This window comes from Corvus kubaryi, unplaced genomic scaffold, assembly GCF_017639235.1.
Source record: "Corvus kubaryi isolate FWS band 111438036 unplaced genomic scaffold, C.kubaryi_AGA036_p1.0 37367, whole genome shotgun sequence".
NCBI lineage: Eukaryota > Metazoa > Chordata > Aves > Passeriformes > Corvidae > Corvus > Corvus kubaryi.
The window spans coordinates 5,285,233-5,306,596 of record NW_024581119.1 but is presented as its reverse complement, the minus strand read 5'-3'; the positions used below and the strand labels follow the sequence as shown (position 1 = coordinate 5,306,596).

Below are 21,364 nucleotides of genomic sequence, written 5' to 3'. Positions count from 1 at the left end.
CGTTGCAGGTGGCCCTGCACAGTTCTCTCCTCCTCATTAATCGATGTCACTGAGGTTTTAAGCAATGTTAGATCCAGTGGGAGTGTGGATGGGAGACCTGTCCAGGCTCTGGGGGCTGCAAGAACCCGGGGACAGGTGTGTTAGTTAATCCAAGGCACTCCCAGCTGGAAAAGAACTCTGCTCGTAGGGAAATCAGAGCTGGGGCCTTGGACGAGCTCTCAGTGGTGAGATCCTTGCAGGGGGTTCTCTAGGTCTGGCTGAGTAATGACTGCGAGTGATGAAGAAGAATTTCTCTTGTCAGTTGTCATCAGGTCTGCCTGTGATGGCCTCTGGTTCCAGTCCAGAACCCAGTGGTCAGTGAATAAAGCAGTGGCCAGTGTTTGCTTGTAGGGTTTGCCCTCTGCAGGGGTCACCTCCCTGACCTCAGCCGGTGCTGGGTACAGAGATGGCTGGTGATGGACGTGCCCCATGTGAGGGGGACTTGAGGGGAAACAATTTTTCCCTACAATCACATGAAATGACTGAAACTCCAAACATTGGCACTCTCGGGGTTGTTCAGGGATTTGGAATCTGCTCACACAGCAGCCCTGGGAAGAAGAGAGGATCATGGCAGTGCAGGAAGGGTATCACAGGACCAAAGAGTGATGGAATGGTTTGGGTTGGAAGGGACCTTAGAGCCCATCCAGTTCCAATGCCCTGCCATGGGCAGGGACACCTTCCACTGTCCCAGGCTGCTCCAAGCCCCAATGTCCAGCCTGGCCTTGGACACTGCCAGGGATCCAGGGGCAGCCACAGCTGCTCTGGGCACCCTGTGCCAGGGCCTGCCCACCCTCAGGGGGAACAATTCCTTCCCAATATCCCATCCATCCCTGCCCTCTGGCAGTGGGAAGCCATTCTCCCTTGTCCTGTCCCACCATCCCTTGTCCCCAGTCCTTCTCCAGCTCTCCTGGAGCCCCTTTAGGCCCTGCAAGGGGCTCTAAGTTCTCTTCAGAGCCTTCTCTTCTCCAGGCTGGACACCCCCAGCTCTCCCAGCCTGGTGCCAGAGCAGAGGGGCTCCAGCCCTCAGAGCTTTTCCATGGCCTCCTCTGGACTTGCTCCAGTTGGTTCACGTCCTTCCAGTGTTGAAGACCCCACAGCTGGAGGCAGCACTGCCAGTGGGATCTCGTCTGAGCAGGGCAGAACCCCCTCCCTCCCTCCCTCTCTGGCCACACTGTCCCATTGCTGAGAGGCTGGAGCTTTGCTGCTGGGGGCAGATGCTGCAGCACAGGGCGTTTCCAGACCCGTCTGACCCCGTGCAGAAGGAGGTGATGACAAAAAGCCAAACTTCACTGGGGTCCAGTTCCCTGCAGACCCTTAAGTGTCACTGCCCTCGTGAGGGGGGGGTCTCATGAGGCTGTTTCTGTATTCCTGAGAGGTGCAGCAGCCTGAGCAGGAGGTGTGGGAGCATCAGCCCAGCCCATGTGAAGGAAAGCAGCTCAAAAACCAGCGGTGCCAGAGCTCGGCTGTGCTGCAGGGGTTAAAGCTCTTTAAGCGCTGGGTACTTCCACACTCCTGACAGCATGGAGGGAGCTGAGGGAAAGATGTTCCTGGCTGTTGCCACGGGCATTTTGCTTCAGCAGGTCCCGAGGTGATCAGGCAGCAGTAATTGTGCAGCTCCACGTGGGCTGTGATGGGACTGGCACCGCAGCAGCGCCGGCCCCTGCAGCGGGGGAGCGCGGAGCAAAGCCGGGGAGAACGCTGGCTGTGGTGGCAGGAATGGCCCAGGGATTAGAGAGCAGGTTGTAAGAGAAGAGACTGGAGGAGGTAAATTTATATAGTCTGGAGGAGGCTCAAGGGGAGACACGACCAGAGTCTATAAATACACGCAGAAATAGAAACCAAGGGAGGAAATTATTCAGGAGGAGGGAGGACAAGGAGCAGTGCCTGAAGCAAAGCGAGAAAAGTTTATTCTGGGTCTTGCACGGAGGGAGAACAGCCTTCAGCACCCAGCACCTGGCTGGGATAGGGTCCCAGCACCGCTCCAGCTCTGCTCCCCACCCCTCTGATGCCTCACAAACCCGGATTCTCCCCCTCCTAGCCCAGCTCCACTGTGCTTTACAGCAGCCCCACCTCATTTCTTCCCTGCCAGCCGTCTCACACGGGCGTCTGGCACCCAGCCGCCCCAGCATGCCTTCGAAGGTTTAATGAAACAGATTGAGATGCACTTGGGCTTGTGGCTTGACAACTGGTTCCCCTTGGACAGGAACATTTGCCTTCGCTGGGTGACAATGCTTTGAGTCCGTCGCCTTAGGCACTGTGGCTCATTGCTAGTCATCTCCCCAATGAATAATACACAGGCCTGGATATCTGTCTGCATATATCTTCCTTTTCTCTAGGATAATTTAATGTTATCTTTGGGCCTCCTGCTTCAAAGATGAAGAGATTACTTCAAACCTGCAGCCGGCAACCACAGCCATTGGTTTCAAACGTCATTAAGTTTCATTATAACAAATAAACACTGCAATGACATTTATAAGTTACCAGAGAGCACAGAAACACAAATATGAAGCAGATAAACTGCATTTGATCCAAATAATTACTGCAGGCAATATCGATCTTAGGCTGAGCTGGCAGGTGGGTGCTGGGTAATTTATAGGAGTCCGTAAGGCACTGTGGTGCACATTGCTCCTTGGAAATGATGAGGATGGTGATGTGTCTCTCTCCAAAGCCTCAAACAGGTTATGTTCCTGCCTCCTTGAAGGCAGGGAGCTTTTCCTCAAGTCAGAAACGGACGTGGCACAGGCAGCTGTTGCTGTTTGGGGACTTTCCTCTCACCATTCCTCAGGATTTCAGCCTGAGAAGGGACCAGCATTTGAAATTTGCTCTGCTTTAAGCTGCAAAAGAGCCTTATTTATTTATTTATTTATGTGTTTATTTTTCCTTAGGGGTCTCTATCCCCACTGTGGATAAGTTCTCAAGAGTGGGGAATCCTAGGGGAGAGATTTCCACTGATTTACTCCAAGAGAGTATAATTCTATACGTAGAGAATAATGGAATATTAGAATACACTGACTTGGAAGGGACCTGCAAGGATCACCGAGTGCAACTCCTGATTACTAATTATGAAGTTCCTTTCATTTTGACTCCTGGCTTACTCTACCAGCTCTTAACCCTGAGCAAGGACTCCTCTACCAGCAAACCAGATGGAAAAGCGTTTCCTCCAGCTGTCCCCCAAAAACCTGAGTGAAAAGGGGTTTGTTGCTGTGCTGGTTGTGCGAACTCTCCCAAAGCTTTGCCTCTGCTCTGGGGTGAGAGCACATCATCTCCTAAGTGACCCCAGTGGGGCTTGTCATTCCCGAGTCCTGCAGGCAGCCCTGCTCAACCCAGGAGGGGGGTCAGACACAGCCGAGCTTATTGATGAGCATCTCTCATTACCTGCTAATTATCACAGCAGGCTGGAATGTGCTAATCTGCTCTTGCACCGGGGTTTTGCGCCAGGCAGCCATTGACTCGGCAGTGGGGACCATTGAGAAGGAGTTGGTGACAAAACAAACAGCAAAGCCTGTGTTAAATCATCCGAGCCCCCTCCGAGCGATCCCTTCTCCTCCAGCAGGGAAGGGGAGAAGCCACGCGGTCTGTTGGCTTCTCCCAGGGCTGCACCTGGGCTGATAAAGCAGTTGCAGGGCTGTAAATTTTGACTGGGCTCACACTGCCTCTCGTTTTTCATGGGTTTTGGCTTTACTGGATAAAACCCGGGTAAAAAGCACCAGCGGGTTGTTGTAGGCAGTGGTGCAGGTCACTGGCCTCCTCCATCACGGATAAATGCACTTTCGAGGTGTTTCCCTGGCTCTGTGGAGAGTGTAGCCAAGATTTTCATGGAGGGGAGCTTTTATTAAGCTTCCATGTATAGATTGAGAAGTACGTGAATTTTTAAGCACCTTCCTGGGGTAACGAGACGGGCACGTGTGTGAAACATCTCCTGCTCAGAGATGATCTGCTCCTGTTTGTTCATCTCAGCATCTCCAACCCCTCTTGCCTTCCCCCCGCCACTATTTTTTTTTGTGTGTATTGCATATACTTCACTTTAGGCTGTTTTTCAGAATAATTTGTTTTAATTTTAAATATGAATCTTGCATGTGTAAAAAAAAAATGCACATATTTGCAATCACTTCCACTTGTAAAAACCCAAACAAACAATAATTATAGCAGAAACCTGCTAATTCTCACTCCATCTTCAGAGCTGATAATTCACGCGGCAGAACCCCGAGCAATCCCGCCCTGCTCGGGTAAACAGCGGGAGCTGGAGCGAGTCCGCAGCCTGCTCTGCAATATCCCCCAGCTCATCTGGCCAGGGGCTCCCCCAAAAGCCACCCAGGTGATGTTTCATGCACACAGCAGCTTCCCGGCCTTCCAGGGCAATAATAAGATTTTTTTTTGCCTTTTCTTCCCTCCATCCGTGAGCTTTGGTGCCACCAAGACGGTTCTTGTTCAGGGAAATGTCTGCTAGGGGAATCTTCTGTGGTGGCACTTCCAACACCTGCAGAGATGGAAACACCCTGTAGAGAGGCTCATTTAACCACTCTTTGGTGAATTCTCCAATCTATACAATGTCTCACCAATCTGTAGCAAGACTCGTTAAAATTATTTTGAGAAGGAGCAGAATTTTCCACTCATTTTAATATTACAGAATCCCAGAGCAGTTTGGGTTGGAGGGGATCTTAAAGATCATGCAACCCCCCTGCCATGTGCAGAGAACATAACATTAAATATCTGCATTTTCAGTTCTGAACTGCATCTTCATTCTGATTTCTCTCCGTGCCTCAAAGCATGTGATAACAGATTTTGAAAAACGAGGATGGAAGTGAAACATGGTGCGACCCAAGGCGAGCTCTTTGCTCTAATTTTCCACCCCGTGAACTGCACAACTTCCAGTTGCTGCTCTTCCTGGGAGCAGAGCCAGACTTTGAAATCTCCAAATCGTTTGTGAAATGGATTATTCATCCTTCTCATTTTCCTATGGACGAGTGTCCTCTGTGCCCTCTAACTCGAAGATGAGCTGAGATTTAAAGGACTCTTGTTTCAAAAGAGCAGCCCTGATCTGGGAATGAAGGGTGGGCAAAGGGGATGCACTTGGCTTGAAAGTAATCCAGGAAAGGGAGGATCACCGGAGAGGTTTCAGAAGGTCACAGGGAATAAAATCCTCAAGAATTTTATCTGGGAGACTTGGAGCAGGCAGGCTGCTGCCCACTGGTTTGCACATCGACTGTTATTTTTAGAAGGAAAAGTTCCTTTTTCTTCTCTGTGGATTCAAGTGGGAGGTTTTAGGTCCCAGGAGTGTCTGTGCAAGACTCCTGCAGCTGAGGACCTGCCACCCCCTTTCTGAGCTACAAAAGGCAGCTGGGGCTGTCACAGAGAGAGCTGCTCAGCTGGAATTACTGGAGCAGGAGCATCCCCTGCTCTGCTCTCACCCCTGAGCCCATCGGCCTGGCCCTGGGGGAGCTGTGCCAGGACACTGCACCTTGACAGGAGAAAAAATGGGAATTTCTTATTCTGCCATGGCTTCCTCGGCAGCGCCTGTAACAAAATAATTCTTGGAGTCACTGGCAGTGTTCAGTGGAGCCAGGCCTGCAGGTGGATCAATGGGAGGAAATCTATTCCCCTCTGCTCTTGTCTCCACAAGGGAAAATGCTCAGCACCTGCCCAGGGTTTCCAGTGCCTCTGGAACAGCTGCTGGTGCCACTGCCCTTGTTCCCAGCAAGACAGGCATCACCCTGTGCCCCGAGCAGCCCTGGCAGAGGCTCAGAGCTTACAGCTGCCCTTGCAGAGGGAGCCAGGGCAGCCCAGGCATTGTGGTGAGGTGCTGGCCCCAGCCCAGGGTGGGGGGAAGCTCTCCCACCTCTCCCCTCTGCCACAGCTTTACTGACACCACCAGCTTTGCCTCTTGCTGACCCTTCAGCTCCTCTGCCGCCCCACTGCCACACCTCGCCTGCCTTCCCCTCTCCTCCTGTGCTGACCCCTGGGTAAAACACTCTTTGCCGCCTCTTCTCCAACCCTGCAAAAGTCCTGTGTGCCCCAAAGCACACGTTCCAGCTCTGGCAGCTTGGCTGATAGGAGGTAATGCTGCTTGCTCAGAGCTCAGGGTTATCTGGGCAGCAGGTACCCGTGAGGCTGTGAGAGAGGAGCGGCCACAGGAGCCATCCACGGAGCCTGGAGCCATCCCTGGAGCCTGAATATTCAGTGTGATCCAGTCCATAAGGTCACTTGAATGCTGCTTTTTGGTGCCTGGATGCAGTATATTAGTTTGTTTCCTATCAACTCCCAGGAACAGGCGTTTAATCTCACAAGAGGTAGTTCTCCAGGCTGGCACTGGGAAGAGTTTGCTAATAAATATCCCACGGTAAGGATACTCTTACACCTTTCCCAATTGGCAGCTAATAGCAGAGCAGCTGATGACATTTCAGCCCTTTCTGCATGGCTGATCAAACTCCTGACGGTGACTTTGAAAGCAGTGCTGGGATTTTGTGTGGGTATCAAAGCCAGCAGAACACTCAATAGCTCAGATCTCTTGCCTGTGTGACTAATAGACAAAAAGATCCCTGAAAGGTTTCATATCTTACTCAAAATTTCCCTGTTTCCTGTTTGAAGCTACTTAGTGGACACAGTGGGACGTTGATGATTCCTCTCAGAGCAGTGCTAGGAAAACATCTGACATCGCTGTGGGATGAGCTGAGCTCACCACGTGGGCTGGCTCAGAGCTGCTCATGGCCAGGAGACAGCGCATTCCCAGAGGCCAGGCAGGAGAGCAGGGCACTGGCTTTGCACCTTAAACTCCGCTCTGGCAGCTGGCGTTAGGACCACGGGATCATTTGATTTTAAAAAGACTTAAGATCATCAAGTCCAACCCTGAACCCAGCACCCCCAGCATGTTGACCACTAAGCCACGTCCCCAAGTGCCACATCCGCGCATCTGTGAACGCTCCAGGGATGGGGACCCCACCACTGCCCTGGGCAGCCCCTTGAAATGCTTTGCAACCCTTTCTGTGAAGAATGTTTTCCTAAATTATCCAGCCTAATAGGAGATAATGCAGCAACCTGAGGCTATTTCCTCCTGTCCTGTCCCACGTTCCCTGGGAGCAGAGTCTGACCCCCACCTGGCTGCACCCTCCCTCAGGGAGCTGTGGAGAGGCAGAAGGTCCCCCCTGAGCCTCCTTTCCTCCAGGCTCCCTCAGCCTCTCCTGGTGCTCCAGCCCCTTCCCCAGATCATTTCCCTACTTTTCATTGCTTTTCCTGGGGATCACTTTGGCTTTGGTTTCTCCTCAGTGCATCCCACACCTTCCCCTCTGAGCTGGAATCACTGGGGACCCCCAGGCTGTGCTTCCAGGGAAAGTCCTGTCTCCCTGGATGTTTGTGGGTGAGCAAGGCACGAGCTCAGCTCCCTGCTTCCCTCTTGGAGCTGGACACATCTGCCAGGTCACAGGGCTGGTCGGTGAGAAGCAGCATTCCATACACCTGAGTCATCCCTTCACTGAAGGTGTTGTGCTTTGGTTCCTTTCAAGTCGAATAATTCAGCACTGAGGCCGCGTGAGCCGGACTGACGCAGTCACACTAACAAAGGCCAAACTGACATTTTTGCTCAAAAGGATTTTATTTTCTTTTCTCCCCAAGGAAGCTGAATTTAAAAAATGGAAAGCTTATGTAAGGGCTGAACTCGAGCTACCTCTCTCATTTTTGCCATGAAGCCAGAGGAAGTACCTGACATGTGGCCACCAGCAGCAAGGGACATCTCCTCACTGAGGACAGCATTGCTGCTGCGATCCCTCTGCTCCTGTCTGGGTAGCCACAGCTCTTCTGCTTCTCCAGTGGTGCAAGAAAAGCTTATCTCTGTCCTTGTCTGGGGAAATCCTTGCCTCTGGGAACATGTTCCATGTGCTCTGTGCTCAGCCAGGCCTTGGGCTCCACCTCAGAGCAGGTCCGGGCGTTGTCTCCCACCAGGGAGGGAATTGGGATGCAGGGAATAATGAGCAGCTCTGCCGCCCGCACGGCTCTTCCCCGTGCTTGCCCATGACTGACAATTCCACAGAGCTTTGTAAATAATGTAAGGCTTTTGTCTGCTTGCTTTTCCTACTCATCTGAAAATCAATGCGGGCACGTGTTCTGGAGCACAATGGGCCCTGTGCGGGGGGCTCGGTGTCCTTGGCTCTGGGGAGGGGACCCAAAGGAGCACTGGGAACCAGCCTGTTTGTCACGGGGTGGTGCAGAGCCAGGCCCTGGTCTGCTGGGAAAGTGTGGGCACGGAGCCATCTCTTCTCCATGGCCAAGAGATGGCTGCATCTCCGGGCATCGTGCCATGAGAAACCAGCCCTGAGCTGGGCCGAAATGCCCTGATTTCCATCGGGTGGGAGCTGCTTGGTCTGAAGAGGGACCCTCCTGGGATGCTGGGTAAGATTAGGGTGTCACACAGCAGCCCCTTGATCATCCTCCAAGCTCCAAGCTGAGGGAAGGATCAGCTCTTCCCGCTGAGGGACAAGGAGAAAGTCCCACCGCTCCTGCTCACCAGGCCTTTCATTTTGGAACAGCAATATTTTGACAAGGAGCTCACAGTCCTCCTTCTCCACTTCTGTGCTCTCCTCAACAAAAAGGACTAATTCTTTTCAGAGCACAATGGACATTCAAAGCTTCGCTTACATAAAAGCAGCCACAACGTCTCCATTTCTAATGAGTCATTGTTCCCTCGGTGAGTCTCTCGCTTCCTACTACAATACTCACTCCTCTTGGGTAATGAAAATTTAACTTTCTGCTGCTCCCGGTTGCTGGTTTGGGCGCGAGAGGCTGCAAGCTGAAATAATTCAGCCAGGAACTCATGCAAACAGATTTCGGTCTTCAGAGAGCTTAAAAAGCCTGTAGCCAACACTGGCTTCAGTGATGGAAGGGGCTTCAAGGTTCTGCTGCAGCACAGACTGTGGCAGTGTCATTGTGTAGGTGTCTTCCTCTGTTTTCTGGGTTGTAAAACAGGATTTTTGGGCCTTCTCACCATTCGTGGGTGTTGGGACATCTGAAAAGCAATGCCCTGGCACTGGAAGTGTCATTTCCCTTGGAAGTCACAAACAGAAGAGTGTCAGCCTTTGTTTGAAAGAACAAGGCAACAAGAGAACCACTGAAAAACAGGAGCCACAGGTGCAAAATCCATTAAGGAAATCTAAAGAGTTCTAAAGTGGTTCTCTCTTTTTTCCTCTTTTTTTCTTTCTTTAGCTTTTACAACATGCTTGTGGCTTCACAAGCATCCTGCCTGGGCTTTTTGAGAACACGGTTAATGTTCTTGCCTGCTCGCTCTTCACTGTGGCGCCTTTATTGTCCCCTTTTGTCCCTGCTGTTCGGGATTTCAGTGGCTGCGGACGTGCCCCCCATGAGAGAGACTCCTTGAGGAAGGCAGGAGCTCGGGCACCAGCAAGGGGATCCCGTTGGTGCCTGGCAGTTCCTCAGGGAGCGGGGCAAAGCAGGAGGAGATGGGAAGGTTCCGGGATCAAGGGCTCCTCTGACACCAAGCCCTCACCCACGACAGCAGGTGACCTGCGGTGACAGGGCCCTTCCAGCTGCAGGGCTGCTCCAGCGTGCAGGTGGGACACTGGGGTTGTGCTGGACTGTGGCCAAGTGGTGTCATTAGCATCTCATTTCCATATCTGTTTTTGCTTTTAAAACAAAACCAAAAAAATCAACAATGCATTCAGAGCCCTAATTTTTGCTTCTGCTCAAGGCACTGCTGTGCCGGATGAACAGATCCTCTCCCAGGGACAGAGTCAGTGCCCAGTGAAATTCCCAGTGAAATTCCCAGGAAGCCAGGCATCAACTGGGTTGTTTCTTTGAAAATATTCCAAGTCTTTACACTTGAGGGAAGATGGGGTGTGGAAGTAAAACAGGGCTACACTTGGGTTGGGGGCACATGGACACGTTGCTGCATCTCCCTGCTTCGCTGTGCAGCACTTCCCAAACCCAGATGTGGGGATTCTTCGTCCAGCAGGAGGTGACAAGGAGATGGGGGATGAGGGTGCCATGCCTGGACTCTTGGTTGGGCTTGTGTGGTCAGCTGGGTCCAGCTCCGGGGTTCTCAGCACAGGAAGGACGTGGAGCTGCTGGAGTGAGTCCAGAGGAGACCATGGAGATGTTCCAGGGCTGGAGCCCCTCTGCTCTGGAGCTGGGCTGGGAGAGCTGGGGGTGCTCACCTGGAGAGGAGAAGGCTCCAGGGAGAGCTCAGAGCCCCTTGCAGGGCCTAAAGGGGCTCCAGGAGAGCTGCAGAGGGACTGGGGACAAGGCATGGAGGGACAGGACCCAGGGAATGGCTTCCCAGTGCCACAGGGCAGGGATGGATGGGAGATTGGGCAGGAATTGTTCCCTGGGAGGGTGGGCAGGCCCTGGCACAGGGTGCCCAGAGCAGCTGTGGCTGCCCCTGGATCCCTGGCAGTGTCCAAGGTCAGGTTGGACACTGGGGCTTGGAGCAGCCTGGGACAGTGGGAGGTGTCCCTGCCCATGGCAGGGGATGGAATGAGATGAGCTTTTAAGTTCCCACCCAAACCATTCCACAATTCTGTGATGAACTCCTATCTCTGCAGAGATTTGCATTAGCCAGCATTTTTTGTTGAAAACCTATTTAGTGGAAGGGGAGAAATTGGGAAACTCCTGCTTGCCCAACAGGTTGGAGTCAGACCTCCTGCTTTGAAACCAAAGCATCATTTTGTAACAGCATTTTAAACATTCCTGGAAAAATACCCACCTGGCATCTTTCAGCCCATTTTCTTGTAGCTGAAAATGCTCAACCTTTGTAAATCACCCTCTCCCAATCTCCCCATTTTCAGTTATTTTCTGTCAAGTATCTTATCTGCCTTAAAACTTTTCTGCAAATTACTTGTTCCTTTGACATTCCTTTGACGTCCATCTAACGTGGACGGGCCTCTGATCTTCCAAACCCAGTTAAACCCAGTAATCAGACTTTAAGCTGATTCGAAAGTGAGTTGAGCTCTGCCTTCAGTACTTTTTTCTTCTTTTTTTATCTGTGATTTAGGGAGAGATGATCCTGCTGTGGAGCAGGGACTGGGCCAGGTAATGCTCTTAAGGTCCTTACACCCATCTCTCCTCTCCTGTGACTGAGTCTGAGCTGTTTGAAGCTGAAATGGAGCCTCGGATGAATAAAAAATGGGTTTAAGTGACAATTCTTCACACTGAACAAACACAGGGAAGGGAAAGACAGGAGACATATGCCATGTTTCTGCTCTGATTTTCCGTGGCCATCAGCTCGTCTTCAAAACGAATCAAGAAGTAAGAGAAAAAGGAAAAATAAAACGTAAAAAGAGCTTCATTTCCAGCAGCAATTACCAAACGAAGCCCGTGCTTAATGGGCATTTGCAGAGGGCACAGACACCACTTTGTGCCTCCGCATTCTCATTAGGGCTCGTGCAGCTCCCAGCTGACAAGCTGATAATTCTCGCTGATAAAACAAATCTTTTTGGGTTATTGCTGCCTTCCTGCACTGTCCCTGCTCGCCCAGCTCTGCCTTGAGAATTGTCAGGATTACAGAGTGAGCTGTGAAAACCCAGTTAGCAGGTGGGAAGTATATATTAAAATAAAACAACAAAACAACAAAGCAACAAAACACTCATTTTTTCTGCTTTCTGAGTTTTCTCTCTCATCCCACTTTTCCCTGCTATCTGAGGACTGCTTGTCCTTTTTGAGTCCAAAAAAAAAAAATACAGAGCTGATTCATATTCCCTTTGAAATCAAATATTTAAATCTTAACTCAGCACGAGGGCTTGTGCTGGAGTGAGGCCACCATGACTTCCAACAAGTGTGTCCCAGCAGGAAAAGCTGGAATCTCCTTGGGAATTAACCTGCCTGGTTGTGCAGGCAGCACCACGCTGAGAGCCACCACTGTGGTCTTTTGGAGGGTCTGTGGTGAAAATCAGAGCTCCTTGGAGATGTGGGGGTGCTGGGAGACCCGGGATCTGTGCAACACCCAGGAATGAGGTGCCCAAGGTGCTCCTGGAGAGCTGCAAAAACTTCAGCTGGGCTTTTTACCTTCCTGCATGTAAACCAGCTTGGAATTTAGAAAGGACAGCTCTGCTTTTCCCTGTGCTTCTTTAGGTGGCTAAGAGCAAGCTAAAGCTGTAATAAAATAAATGTGGGGGCACACGCTGGTTCAGCGGCAGGAGTTGGAAAATGATGGAGCTTTGGAGCTTTGCCCTGCAGGAAAGGCCCAGCAGCTCATCTGGAAACAAGTTGGGATGCAAGACCTTGTGTCACACTTAACCTTGGTTCCGGATTAATCATCAGTCAATGATTAAATGGAGTCGGTGTAAATTAGGATTGAATTGATTTGGGGTGGATCACGTGGACACTGTCCTGCTTTGACAAATTGGTTTTAAAGAGCAATTTTTCCTCCAGCCCAGTCCCCTTCCATGAACTGAACAGACTCCCAGTGGAGGGGCACGGGCTCTGAATTCCTGCCTGGTGCAGGGCCATAATTCCCACCCAGACAGGCTCCTGGTCGTACAAACCCCACAGGTAACACAGTGAGGGGCATTTGGTGGTTCTGCCTTTTCCCCAACACCTCTCTTTGCCAGATCTTCTCCTGCATCCAGAGTCAGAGCAAGACCAAGTGGTGACAGAGCATTTGCGATGCTCTACAACCAACTCACACGAAGGACTGCACTCACAGGAGCCCAGACACCAGCAAATCTCCCTGAAATGGCCCCACATTTAGGATCTTCCAGCATTAGACTGCGTCTCTGAAAGGGGATTTTCGGGTTGTCCCATGCACTCATTATGGAAAGAAAAAAAGCCATCAGGATTTAATACTTTGAATCCCTGGATGTGTCCAAGGCCAGGTTGGATGGGGCTTGGAGCAACCCAGGATAGTGGGAGGTATCCCTGCCCATGGCAGGCGGTGGGATGAGATGGGCTTTAAGATTCTCTGATTCTGTGAATGATTTCCAATCATGGCAAAGCCAAGGGAGAGTGAAAATGAAATGTAGTGCTGAGTAAACTCTGCTGTGGAAGAGGCCACAGTGACTGGAGTACACCCCACGGCAAATGAGAAGCGCCATGTCACACCTGAGGTGTGAGACATCCCACCACGGCAGGAGATGACGGGGGCTGGGATTTGTTACTGCAGCATTGCGGGTAGGGAAGGGTGAGGAGAGGGATCTGCGAGTTTCACGATGCAGTTTGGGCGAAAGGCAGTGCTGAAGCAGGTTCTTCCTTCCCCCTGCAGATGTGTGGGAAGCTCCCAGCAAATGCCAGAAGGTTACACGGGGGGAGGGAGGGGAACAGCAGCAGCTGGTTGTTTCCCTGCGTGTTTTATAGCAGGTTGTTATCTGTGCATCCTGATTTCGGGGAGCACACGAGGTGGGAGCAAGGCTCACAAGCAGAGGACCAACATCCTCCTTTATTACATGTAATATAAAATATTGCTGCTGCTGGACATCCTGCTGCTTCTCTGTCTGTGATCATTGTGGCTGAAACGCTACCGCCACAATTTGGAATAAAACAGTTACAGGAAATACTGGTGCCTCTTGGCTGGAGCTTTTTCCTCCCCCAGGGAGCAAAAATATTGTAAATGTTTGTCACTAAGTGCTGTGTCCAGCGCTGGGTCCTCAGCACAGAAAAGATGTGGAACTTCTGGAGTGAGTCCAGAGGAGACCATGGAGATGCTCCAGGGCTGGAGCCCCTCTGCTCTGGAGCCAGGCTGGGAGAGCTGGGGGTGCTCACCTGGAGAGGAGAAGGCTCCAGGGACACCTCAGAGCCCCTTGCAGGGCCTAAAGGGGCTCCAGGAGAGCTGGAGAGGGACTGGGGACAAGGGCTGGAGGGACAGGACACAGGGAATGGCTTCCCAGTGCCAGAGGGCAGGGCTGGATGGGATATTGGGCAGGAATTCTTCTCTGTGAACGGGATGAGCTTTACGTCCTTTCCAACCCAAACCATTCCATCATTCTATGGAGCAATCACATAATTAAGCAATCACATAATTAAAAGCTTCAGAGCTCATTTGTGCTGTGCCAGAGCATCCTGGACTGCTGCATCCCGAGGAACTGCATCGTGCTGAAAACCACTGGAGAACTGACAGCGTCCTGTTCTCTCTTGTTCCCTGTGCAGGCCAGGCGTCCTCGTTCACCCAGCAGCCCCAGGACCAGGTGGTGATTGCGGGGCAGCCGGTGACGCTGCTCTGTGCCATCCCCGAGTACAATGGCATCGTGCTCTGGATCAAGGACGGGCTGGCCCTCGGAGTTGGACGGGATCTCTCGAGTAAGTCGGGACACCACCCTCCATAAATGAGGAGAGCAGGAGCTCTCCTTGACACAACATTTATTTGGGGAATAATGTTTTCATTTCAACTCCACCTTCCAGCCTGCCCAAACATAGGCACTGATGCTTGGAATAAACCAAAACTTGTTTCACTCTGACCTGAAACAAAACTGTTGGCTCCCACAGGTGGCGCCTGACCCTTTGGAAAACCCTGTTTTGATTTCCTTGGAAACAAACGTCGCCTTTCCAAAATGTGGGATGAAATGTTTTGTAAATGTTGAAAGTGCCTGTTTTGATATTCTCAAAAATAAAAAGAACCATAGAATATTCTGAGTTTGAAGGGACCCACAAGCCTCTGTTTGCTTTGGACAAGTGCTTGTGGCTTCCTCAAGCTTTAGTTTTGGCAAATTATAGTTTGGTGACCAAATTCCTCAGAACCCACATTCCTTAATCCCACACCCACATCGTGATTGAGGGTTAATTGCAGCTGGTGAAGACAGGTGCAACGCTGGGGAAGTTTAGAGTTTTTTCTGTATATTGCACTGGAAAACGCTAATTTGGAACTGAAATATTTCAAGTGATTAAGGAGAGCTGGAAATAGCCTGAGAGGACATGGAGCCCTTCAGGAGCTGCGGTGTCCCCCCAGGCTCTGCAGAGTTTGTATACGTGTGACACTGCTCAGCTCCTGGTGACATGAGAGAGTTTTCCCCAAGGCAAGAAGCAGCATTCAGAAACCAGGGGAGGCTCCTTGCTTCCTGGTCTCCAGGGACCCTGCTCTCCCTAAAGTGCAATGCCTGCTTCTTCTTTCCCTCCGTTTTTTATTAATACATATAATTGCTCATTTGCAGCTGTGCCCGAGTGAGCAGCCCCATCTTCGCCTGTTTTTCAAAGCTCTGAGCCACAACTTTTGCATCTATTAGAGAGCTGAGCTTTCCATGCAAGACCTTGCAACACGACTGGGTAACAAGAGCTGCAGTGAAGGAGGGAGCTGATGTGAATGACTTCCACAATTAACGGAGACGGGGCTGCTGGAAGCCGCAGGAGCTGCCAGCTCGCGTGATACCAGCTCAGCCAGTGTCTAATTAGCACAATGCAAACAAACCCATCATTTGTATTTCTCGCAGTTCAGGAGAGCAAATCCTGCTGTTGGTGACTCGAGAAACAACAAAAGCACAGGGATGTGCCAGTGCTGTGTTACACAGGGCAGTGGGCAGCAGTGGGACGGGGGGATGGCACCTTTCCTCCCATGTGTCCATCCTGCGTGTCCAGCCAGGCTGACCAGGGCTACCCCCAGACCCCTGCCCAAGCTTTACACAGACCTGACCGTGCTTGGATTCCGGGTGTCACCACAGCTGATTTCAGGAACTGAGGATATTCCATGACAGGCTGCAGAGGAGCAGGAGGTGCTGGGTTTCCAGCTGGAAGGGCTCATCCCTTTTTCTTGCCCAGAGAGGCTGTGAATGCCCCAACCCTGGAAGGGTTCCAAGCCAGGCTGGAGAAGGCCTTGAGCAACCTGATCTAGTGGGAGGTGTTCTTGCCCATGGCAGGGGGGGAATGGGTCCAGATGATCTTTAAGGTCAAAACCAAACCTTCCAACACTTAACATTCTATGATCCCATGATTCCTTGGGACTTCAGTTAATGCTCCCTCATCAGCACTTCTTGTTTTGAACCTGTAGAGCAAAACATGCAGTATCTTTCCTGAATTTGGCAGGTTCTTTCTCTCTCTCACCGGGCTGGCTGCCAAGGAGGGGAGGAAGCTCCCTGGATCCTGGGAATTGCTGTGGGGTGCTGGGGCTCCGCTCTCCTCACCCCTGGGCTCGTGGCTCCAGCTGCCTCCTGACCCGTGCTTTGCCTTCGGCAGGTTATCCGCGCTATCTGGTCGTAGGAGACCATCTGTCGGGACAGCACCACTTGAAAATCCTGCGAGCTGACCTGCAGGATGACGCCGTGTACGAGTGCCAGGCCATCCAAGCCGCCATTCGATCCAGACCTGCCCGGCTGACTGTCCTCGGTGAGTCCCGGCTCCTCACACACCGCAGGGTATTTCTGGGGGGTTTCACTGCCTTCATGGTCACACTGAGTGGCTTTTGACAAAATGTTTTGCTGCTGGATCGAGAGGAGTGGGAATGAATCTGTGTGAGAGCAGTGGATCTCACTCAATCCCGAGAACAGGAGCAAAGGAAGCTGCTCGGGGAAGCTGCAGTTCTGGGGTGGAGTACGGCAGTTCTAGGAGGAGTAACACAGGCACCGAGGGTTTGGCACTTCAGCTCTATGGATTTATGCCTCAGTTCAAGAGATTCTCCATAAATTTAAGGATATAATGAGTGTCAGTGTCATCACTTACGCGTTACCCTGCCTACAGGACCGGGACGACTCCACCCCTTGAGGAAAGGCTGGTTTCACACTATTGCAGTATTTTTAAACTACCTACATACTAATATTTTATCACCCTGAGTTTCTCAGTAATTAATCTTTCCCACGAGCAGCACAGGAGGATATTGCCTGGGATTGCAAACTGGAAGTGGCTCCCAAAATCATGTGAAGGACCTTTTTGTGTGGGAGATGCTGGGGAGCACTGGCAGGGAGGGAGGGCTCTCCCCTCAGGAGTGCTGGGAAAAGGCAGGCACGTCAGCAAGGCTTCCCGGCATGGACGTGGCTTCCGAAAACTTAATGAAAATGGTATTTTTCTTGAAAAGCTTGGACAAAACCCAGCCTGTATTGCTGCTCCCAGATCCATCCTGATTATTCAACCCTCAGAGTGAAACCATTTGCATATTTAAGCTTGTTTAAATTGAAGATTGGATTTCTTTTTTTCCATGTTGTTTTTATTCCTGGTTAGTTTCTCAGGAGAAAAAAAAAAACCTTTTAAAAAGATCCAAATCAAGAATTTCAGTACTTTTAGTCAGATCAACATTGATTAGTTTTAAGCAGCCAAAAGAAGTGAATTAAGGTACCAGCTCTGGTTGAAGGTGCACCTCACCGGAGTCTGCACTGTGAAAATGAGTTCAAATTCCTGGTTTGCAATTTCCCCTGCGTTTGTTTTCCTCCCTCCACAACCCTACAACGTTCCCTACCCCCAAACTTTCCCAGCTGCCACCCCTTCCTTCCCTGACCCCGACCATAATGATGATTTTCCTTTGATTCCTCCTTCTGCTCAACCAACCCTTGGCAGCAGCTCAGAGCTCTGACATGTGCCCATACGTGAAATAATCCTGGAAATGAATAGGAAAGAGGAACTTTGTCTTGCTCACCGACTACCCCTCCTTTGCCTGGGCTCCCTCCTTCTGTTGTGAAAGCAGAATAAGTTGCTGGAGCCAGACAAAAGAAATAATGCTATTTAATTAGAGCTAAAGATTTCAAAACTAATTTAGTCCCAGGGCGTACGTCAGAGCTGCTGCGAAGCGTTGATTGAGCAGAGAGATGTTTTTATGGATCAAAAGGAAATCGTTATTATCTTAGGGGTTATGGAATGTGTTGAATAGATGGTAGTTAATGTTTATGTGGATATACATGGCAGTTGCTAATTGCTACATTTACCTAAGATGTTCAGCAACTTCTATTTGCAGAGTGTTTTCCTTTTAAGAAAATTAAAGTTACAGTGTGTTCAATTTAGGCCAAATCAATGAGAAAACGTGGGTTTGGAGCCCACTGGCAGCTCATCTTTCACTTTAGGGTTATTTATGCAGATGTTCTGAGGGGGAAATGGGGTCACAGCCCCAAGGCTGCCGGAGCTCCAGGAGCGTTTGTGCAATGCTCTCAGGCACAGGGTGGGATTGTTGGAGTGTCCGTGGACTCAGTGATCCTTGTGGGTCCCTTCCAGCTCAGGAAATTGTGTGATTCTATGACATTTCAGGCTGGTTGGGGAGGTAAGAGTGATGATCCCACCTTTGGAGGTGGTTGGTGATCAGCAGCTCACGCTGTTCCTTTGGGATGGGGTGTCCTGTGAGGCAAAGCTGAGAGGTTCTGGTGGCTGGGGGGCTCTGGTAGCTGGGAGCCCCACATCTGCTGCTGGTTTCCCAGTGAATCAAGGGCTCTTCAGCCAGCTGGGTGTTAGAGGCAGTTCTGGGGAACTCTATCCTGCTCTATCAGCCCCAGCCTCGTCTCTGGAAAAATAACCCTTCTTGGCTTTTTGTATGGGTTGGTGGTGCCTTGTCTGTCCTTGCCAGCTTTTCCACTTCCTTGGTATCAAGAAATCCCCTAATGCCTCCCGATTCAGGCTCCAGCTGCTGTCATTCATGTCTGACAACAGCTTCATGGGGCTGATGCCTCCTACTTCCCTGCTCAGATGCAGAGCTACACCATATTTTAATTAAATATTTAAGGGTTTGTCACATTGTTTTCAAATCTACATGGTTAAATGTAGTGGAACAGATCATTCCATAGCCTTGGAAGTCCAAACACTCAAACAGACGAGCCTATTAATGTCATCAGCATCAGGGAAAATCTTTTCTTCATGAAGTTCCAGGGACAAATATTGCTGGGAAATGTGGTTAATGCATCCCAAAGCTGGAGGGTTCCCCTTCTCCAGGTCTCCCTCACCTTCCCTCCTGTCATTGCCCAAACTGTCTGGGGAAGGAGTCACTTCCCAATCTCAGGATATGTGCCCCAAGCAGGGAAGGTTAATAAATCTGATGGGATGGGATTTGGGACATATGGAGGCATCCAGATTTTCTGCAAGCAAAGGATGTCAAGGAAGTTTGGCAGGGGAGCCCAAGCCAGGCAGGATCTGGGAAGCCACTGGAGGGCTATTTGCTACCTGGTACATCTCTAATGGCAGGGCTGCTTAATTTATGATCTATTTAACTAAGCCAGGGTATTAATTAAATAAAGTAAGAGCCTGATTAGGACTTGGAGAAATTTTAAAATAAAATCAGGCAGCAATCGAGCGAAATTGCAAAGCAAACACTTTGGCTGTAACCACTGGAGAGTTCCCTCCGGTCTTCCATCAAAGCTCGGAGCAGGGAGGGCAAATACAAGAGATTATATTGCCAACAGATGTGTGTTGTTAAAATATGCATCTGCCAGCCGTGTAGCTTCAGGAGCCAGAGGGCTCGCTCGTGGATCCTTCTGCACTCGCGGGACCGTGAAGGAATTTGAGGCCCCGGCAGCCGAGCTGGGATTTGCAGACACGTTAATTAGTGTTGAGTTCCCAGATCTCGGAGGCAGCCGAGCGAGGAGAAACTTTGAAGAGAGCTTTGGCTTGCCCGGGAGGGAGTGGGGAAGGAGATGGGAACCCCAGTTCGTGATGCCGACGTGGCCACAGCGCAGTGACACCATGGCCTGCAGTGACACCATGGCCTGCGGTGACACCATGGCCTGGGGTGACACCTCGGCCTGCAGTGACACCATGGCTTGCGGTGACACCATGGCCTGCAGTGACACCTTGGCCTGCAGTGACACCTTGGCCTGGGGTGACACCTCGGCCTGGGATGACCCCTCGGCCTGCAGTGACCCCTCGGCCTGCAGTGACCCCTCGGCCTGCAGTGACTCCTCGGCCTGGAGTGACACCATGGCCTGGGGTGACACCTCTGCCTGCGGTGACACCTCGGCCTGCAGTGGCACCATGGCCTGCAGTGACTCCTCGGCCTGCAGTGACCCCTCGGCCTGGGATGACACCTCTGCCTGCAGTGACACCTCGGCCTGCAGTGACACCATGGCCTGGGGTGACACCTCAGCCTGCAGTGACGCCTCGGCCTGGGGTGACACCATGGCCTGCAGTGACACCATGGCCTGCAGTGACACCTCGGCCTGCAGTGACACCTCGGCCTGCAGTGACACCATGGCCTGCAGTGACACCATGGCCTGGAGTGACACCTCAGCCTGCAGTGACACCTCGGCCTGCAGTGACACCTCGGCCTGCAGTGGCACCTCGGCCTGCAGTGGCACCATGGCCTGGGATGACACCTCTGCCTGCAGTGACACCTCTGCCTGCAGTGGCACCATGGCCTGCGGTGACACCTCGGCCTGAAGTGGCACCATGGCCTGCGGTGACACCATGGCCTGCGGTGACACCTTGGCCTGGGATGACACCTCGGCCTGCAGTGACACCTCGGCCTGCTGTGGCCAGGACCCGCCGTGCCTGGAGGAAGGAGGAACCAGGACAGGGAGGCAGATGGAGGACGAGATGTTGGGAAGCTGGATGGCTCCTCTCCTTCATGGCACCTTGGCAGGAGCGTCCCGAGCCTGTCCTGGTCTGTCGTCCCCAGTGGGAGATGTGGCACCTCCAGCCCAGCTGTCCCGGGAAGCTCCCAGGTGCCACTTGCCTGGCACAGGGAAAAGGTTGGCCCCAGAGGTGCCAGTGGGAACTTGGCCACAGCCAGGAAAGGGGAATATGAGGGTGTGAAGAGGGAGGCAGGGGAGCTACTTCCAGAGGCTTAAGGTGAATAATTGATAGGCAATTAACTTGTACCTTCACCTTTTATAGTCTAATTCCCTCTCTCCTCCCCACCACAGCCTCTTCTAATATTAACTCTGTCTTCACATGTGTCCCATTAGGAATAAAGCTTTCTTAAATCAACATGAATTATTTAACTCAACAGATTAAGTTAATTTGAAGTGAGAGCTCCTGTCTCTCTTACAATGGCACAAGGCAGGGACAGGAGGAGGGTCACAGGGGTGTCAAGTGCATCCACATTCAATCACAGCCATTTTCCTCTTTTTATTTCATTTTTTATTTTATTCCAATCCCCTTTCTTGCCAAGTCTTTCCAGTCCTCCCCTGCAGAGCAGAGTAAGCATTTCCATTACCAAAATGATGGTTGGCAGCTTGAGACATCTGCATTTCCCAGCTTTCCAGCTCTTTGGTGGAGTTTGATCAGGAAATAAAGAGGTTATGTCCTGGCTAAGGCCCTTTCTCAACATTTGTTTGTAATCCTGAGCTGCAAGGAGAAAACGTGATGAGGTGATGTTTCAAATCCAGAAACAGTTCAGCTTGGAACCCTTTTTCCACACTTTTTAAGGGAATTCAATTCTCTGAGTGCAAAATTCAGAGCATGTAGTGCTGGGATGTCAATTCAGAACAAAACAAAAAAAAAAAAAGAAGTGATGAAAATGCGATCATTTTCTTCCAGACAGTCTCTTCTCCTTGAACAACTT

General features: G+C 51.2%; 1 protein-coding gene across 3 annotated transcripts in view; it reads left to right on the top strand.

Annotated features, from left to right (window-relative positions):
• The window catches only part of KIRREL3 (kirre like nephrin family adhesion molecule 3), a 346,067-nt gene that overhangs the window by 236,005 nt on the left and 88,698 nt on the right, over positions 1-21,364 (top strand). For all 3 annotated transcript variants that reach the window (XM_042034425.1, XM_042034427.1, XM_042034426.1), the window contains 2 exons: positions 14,119-14,268; positions 16,132-16,281. In XM_042034425.1, the coding sequence (XP_041890359.1) occupies positions 14,119-14,268; positions 16,132-16,281 (300 nt within the window). The remainder of the gene's footprint in view (positions 1-14,118; positions 14,269-16,131; positions 16,282-21,364) is intronic.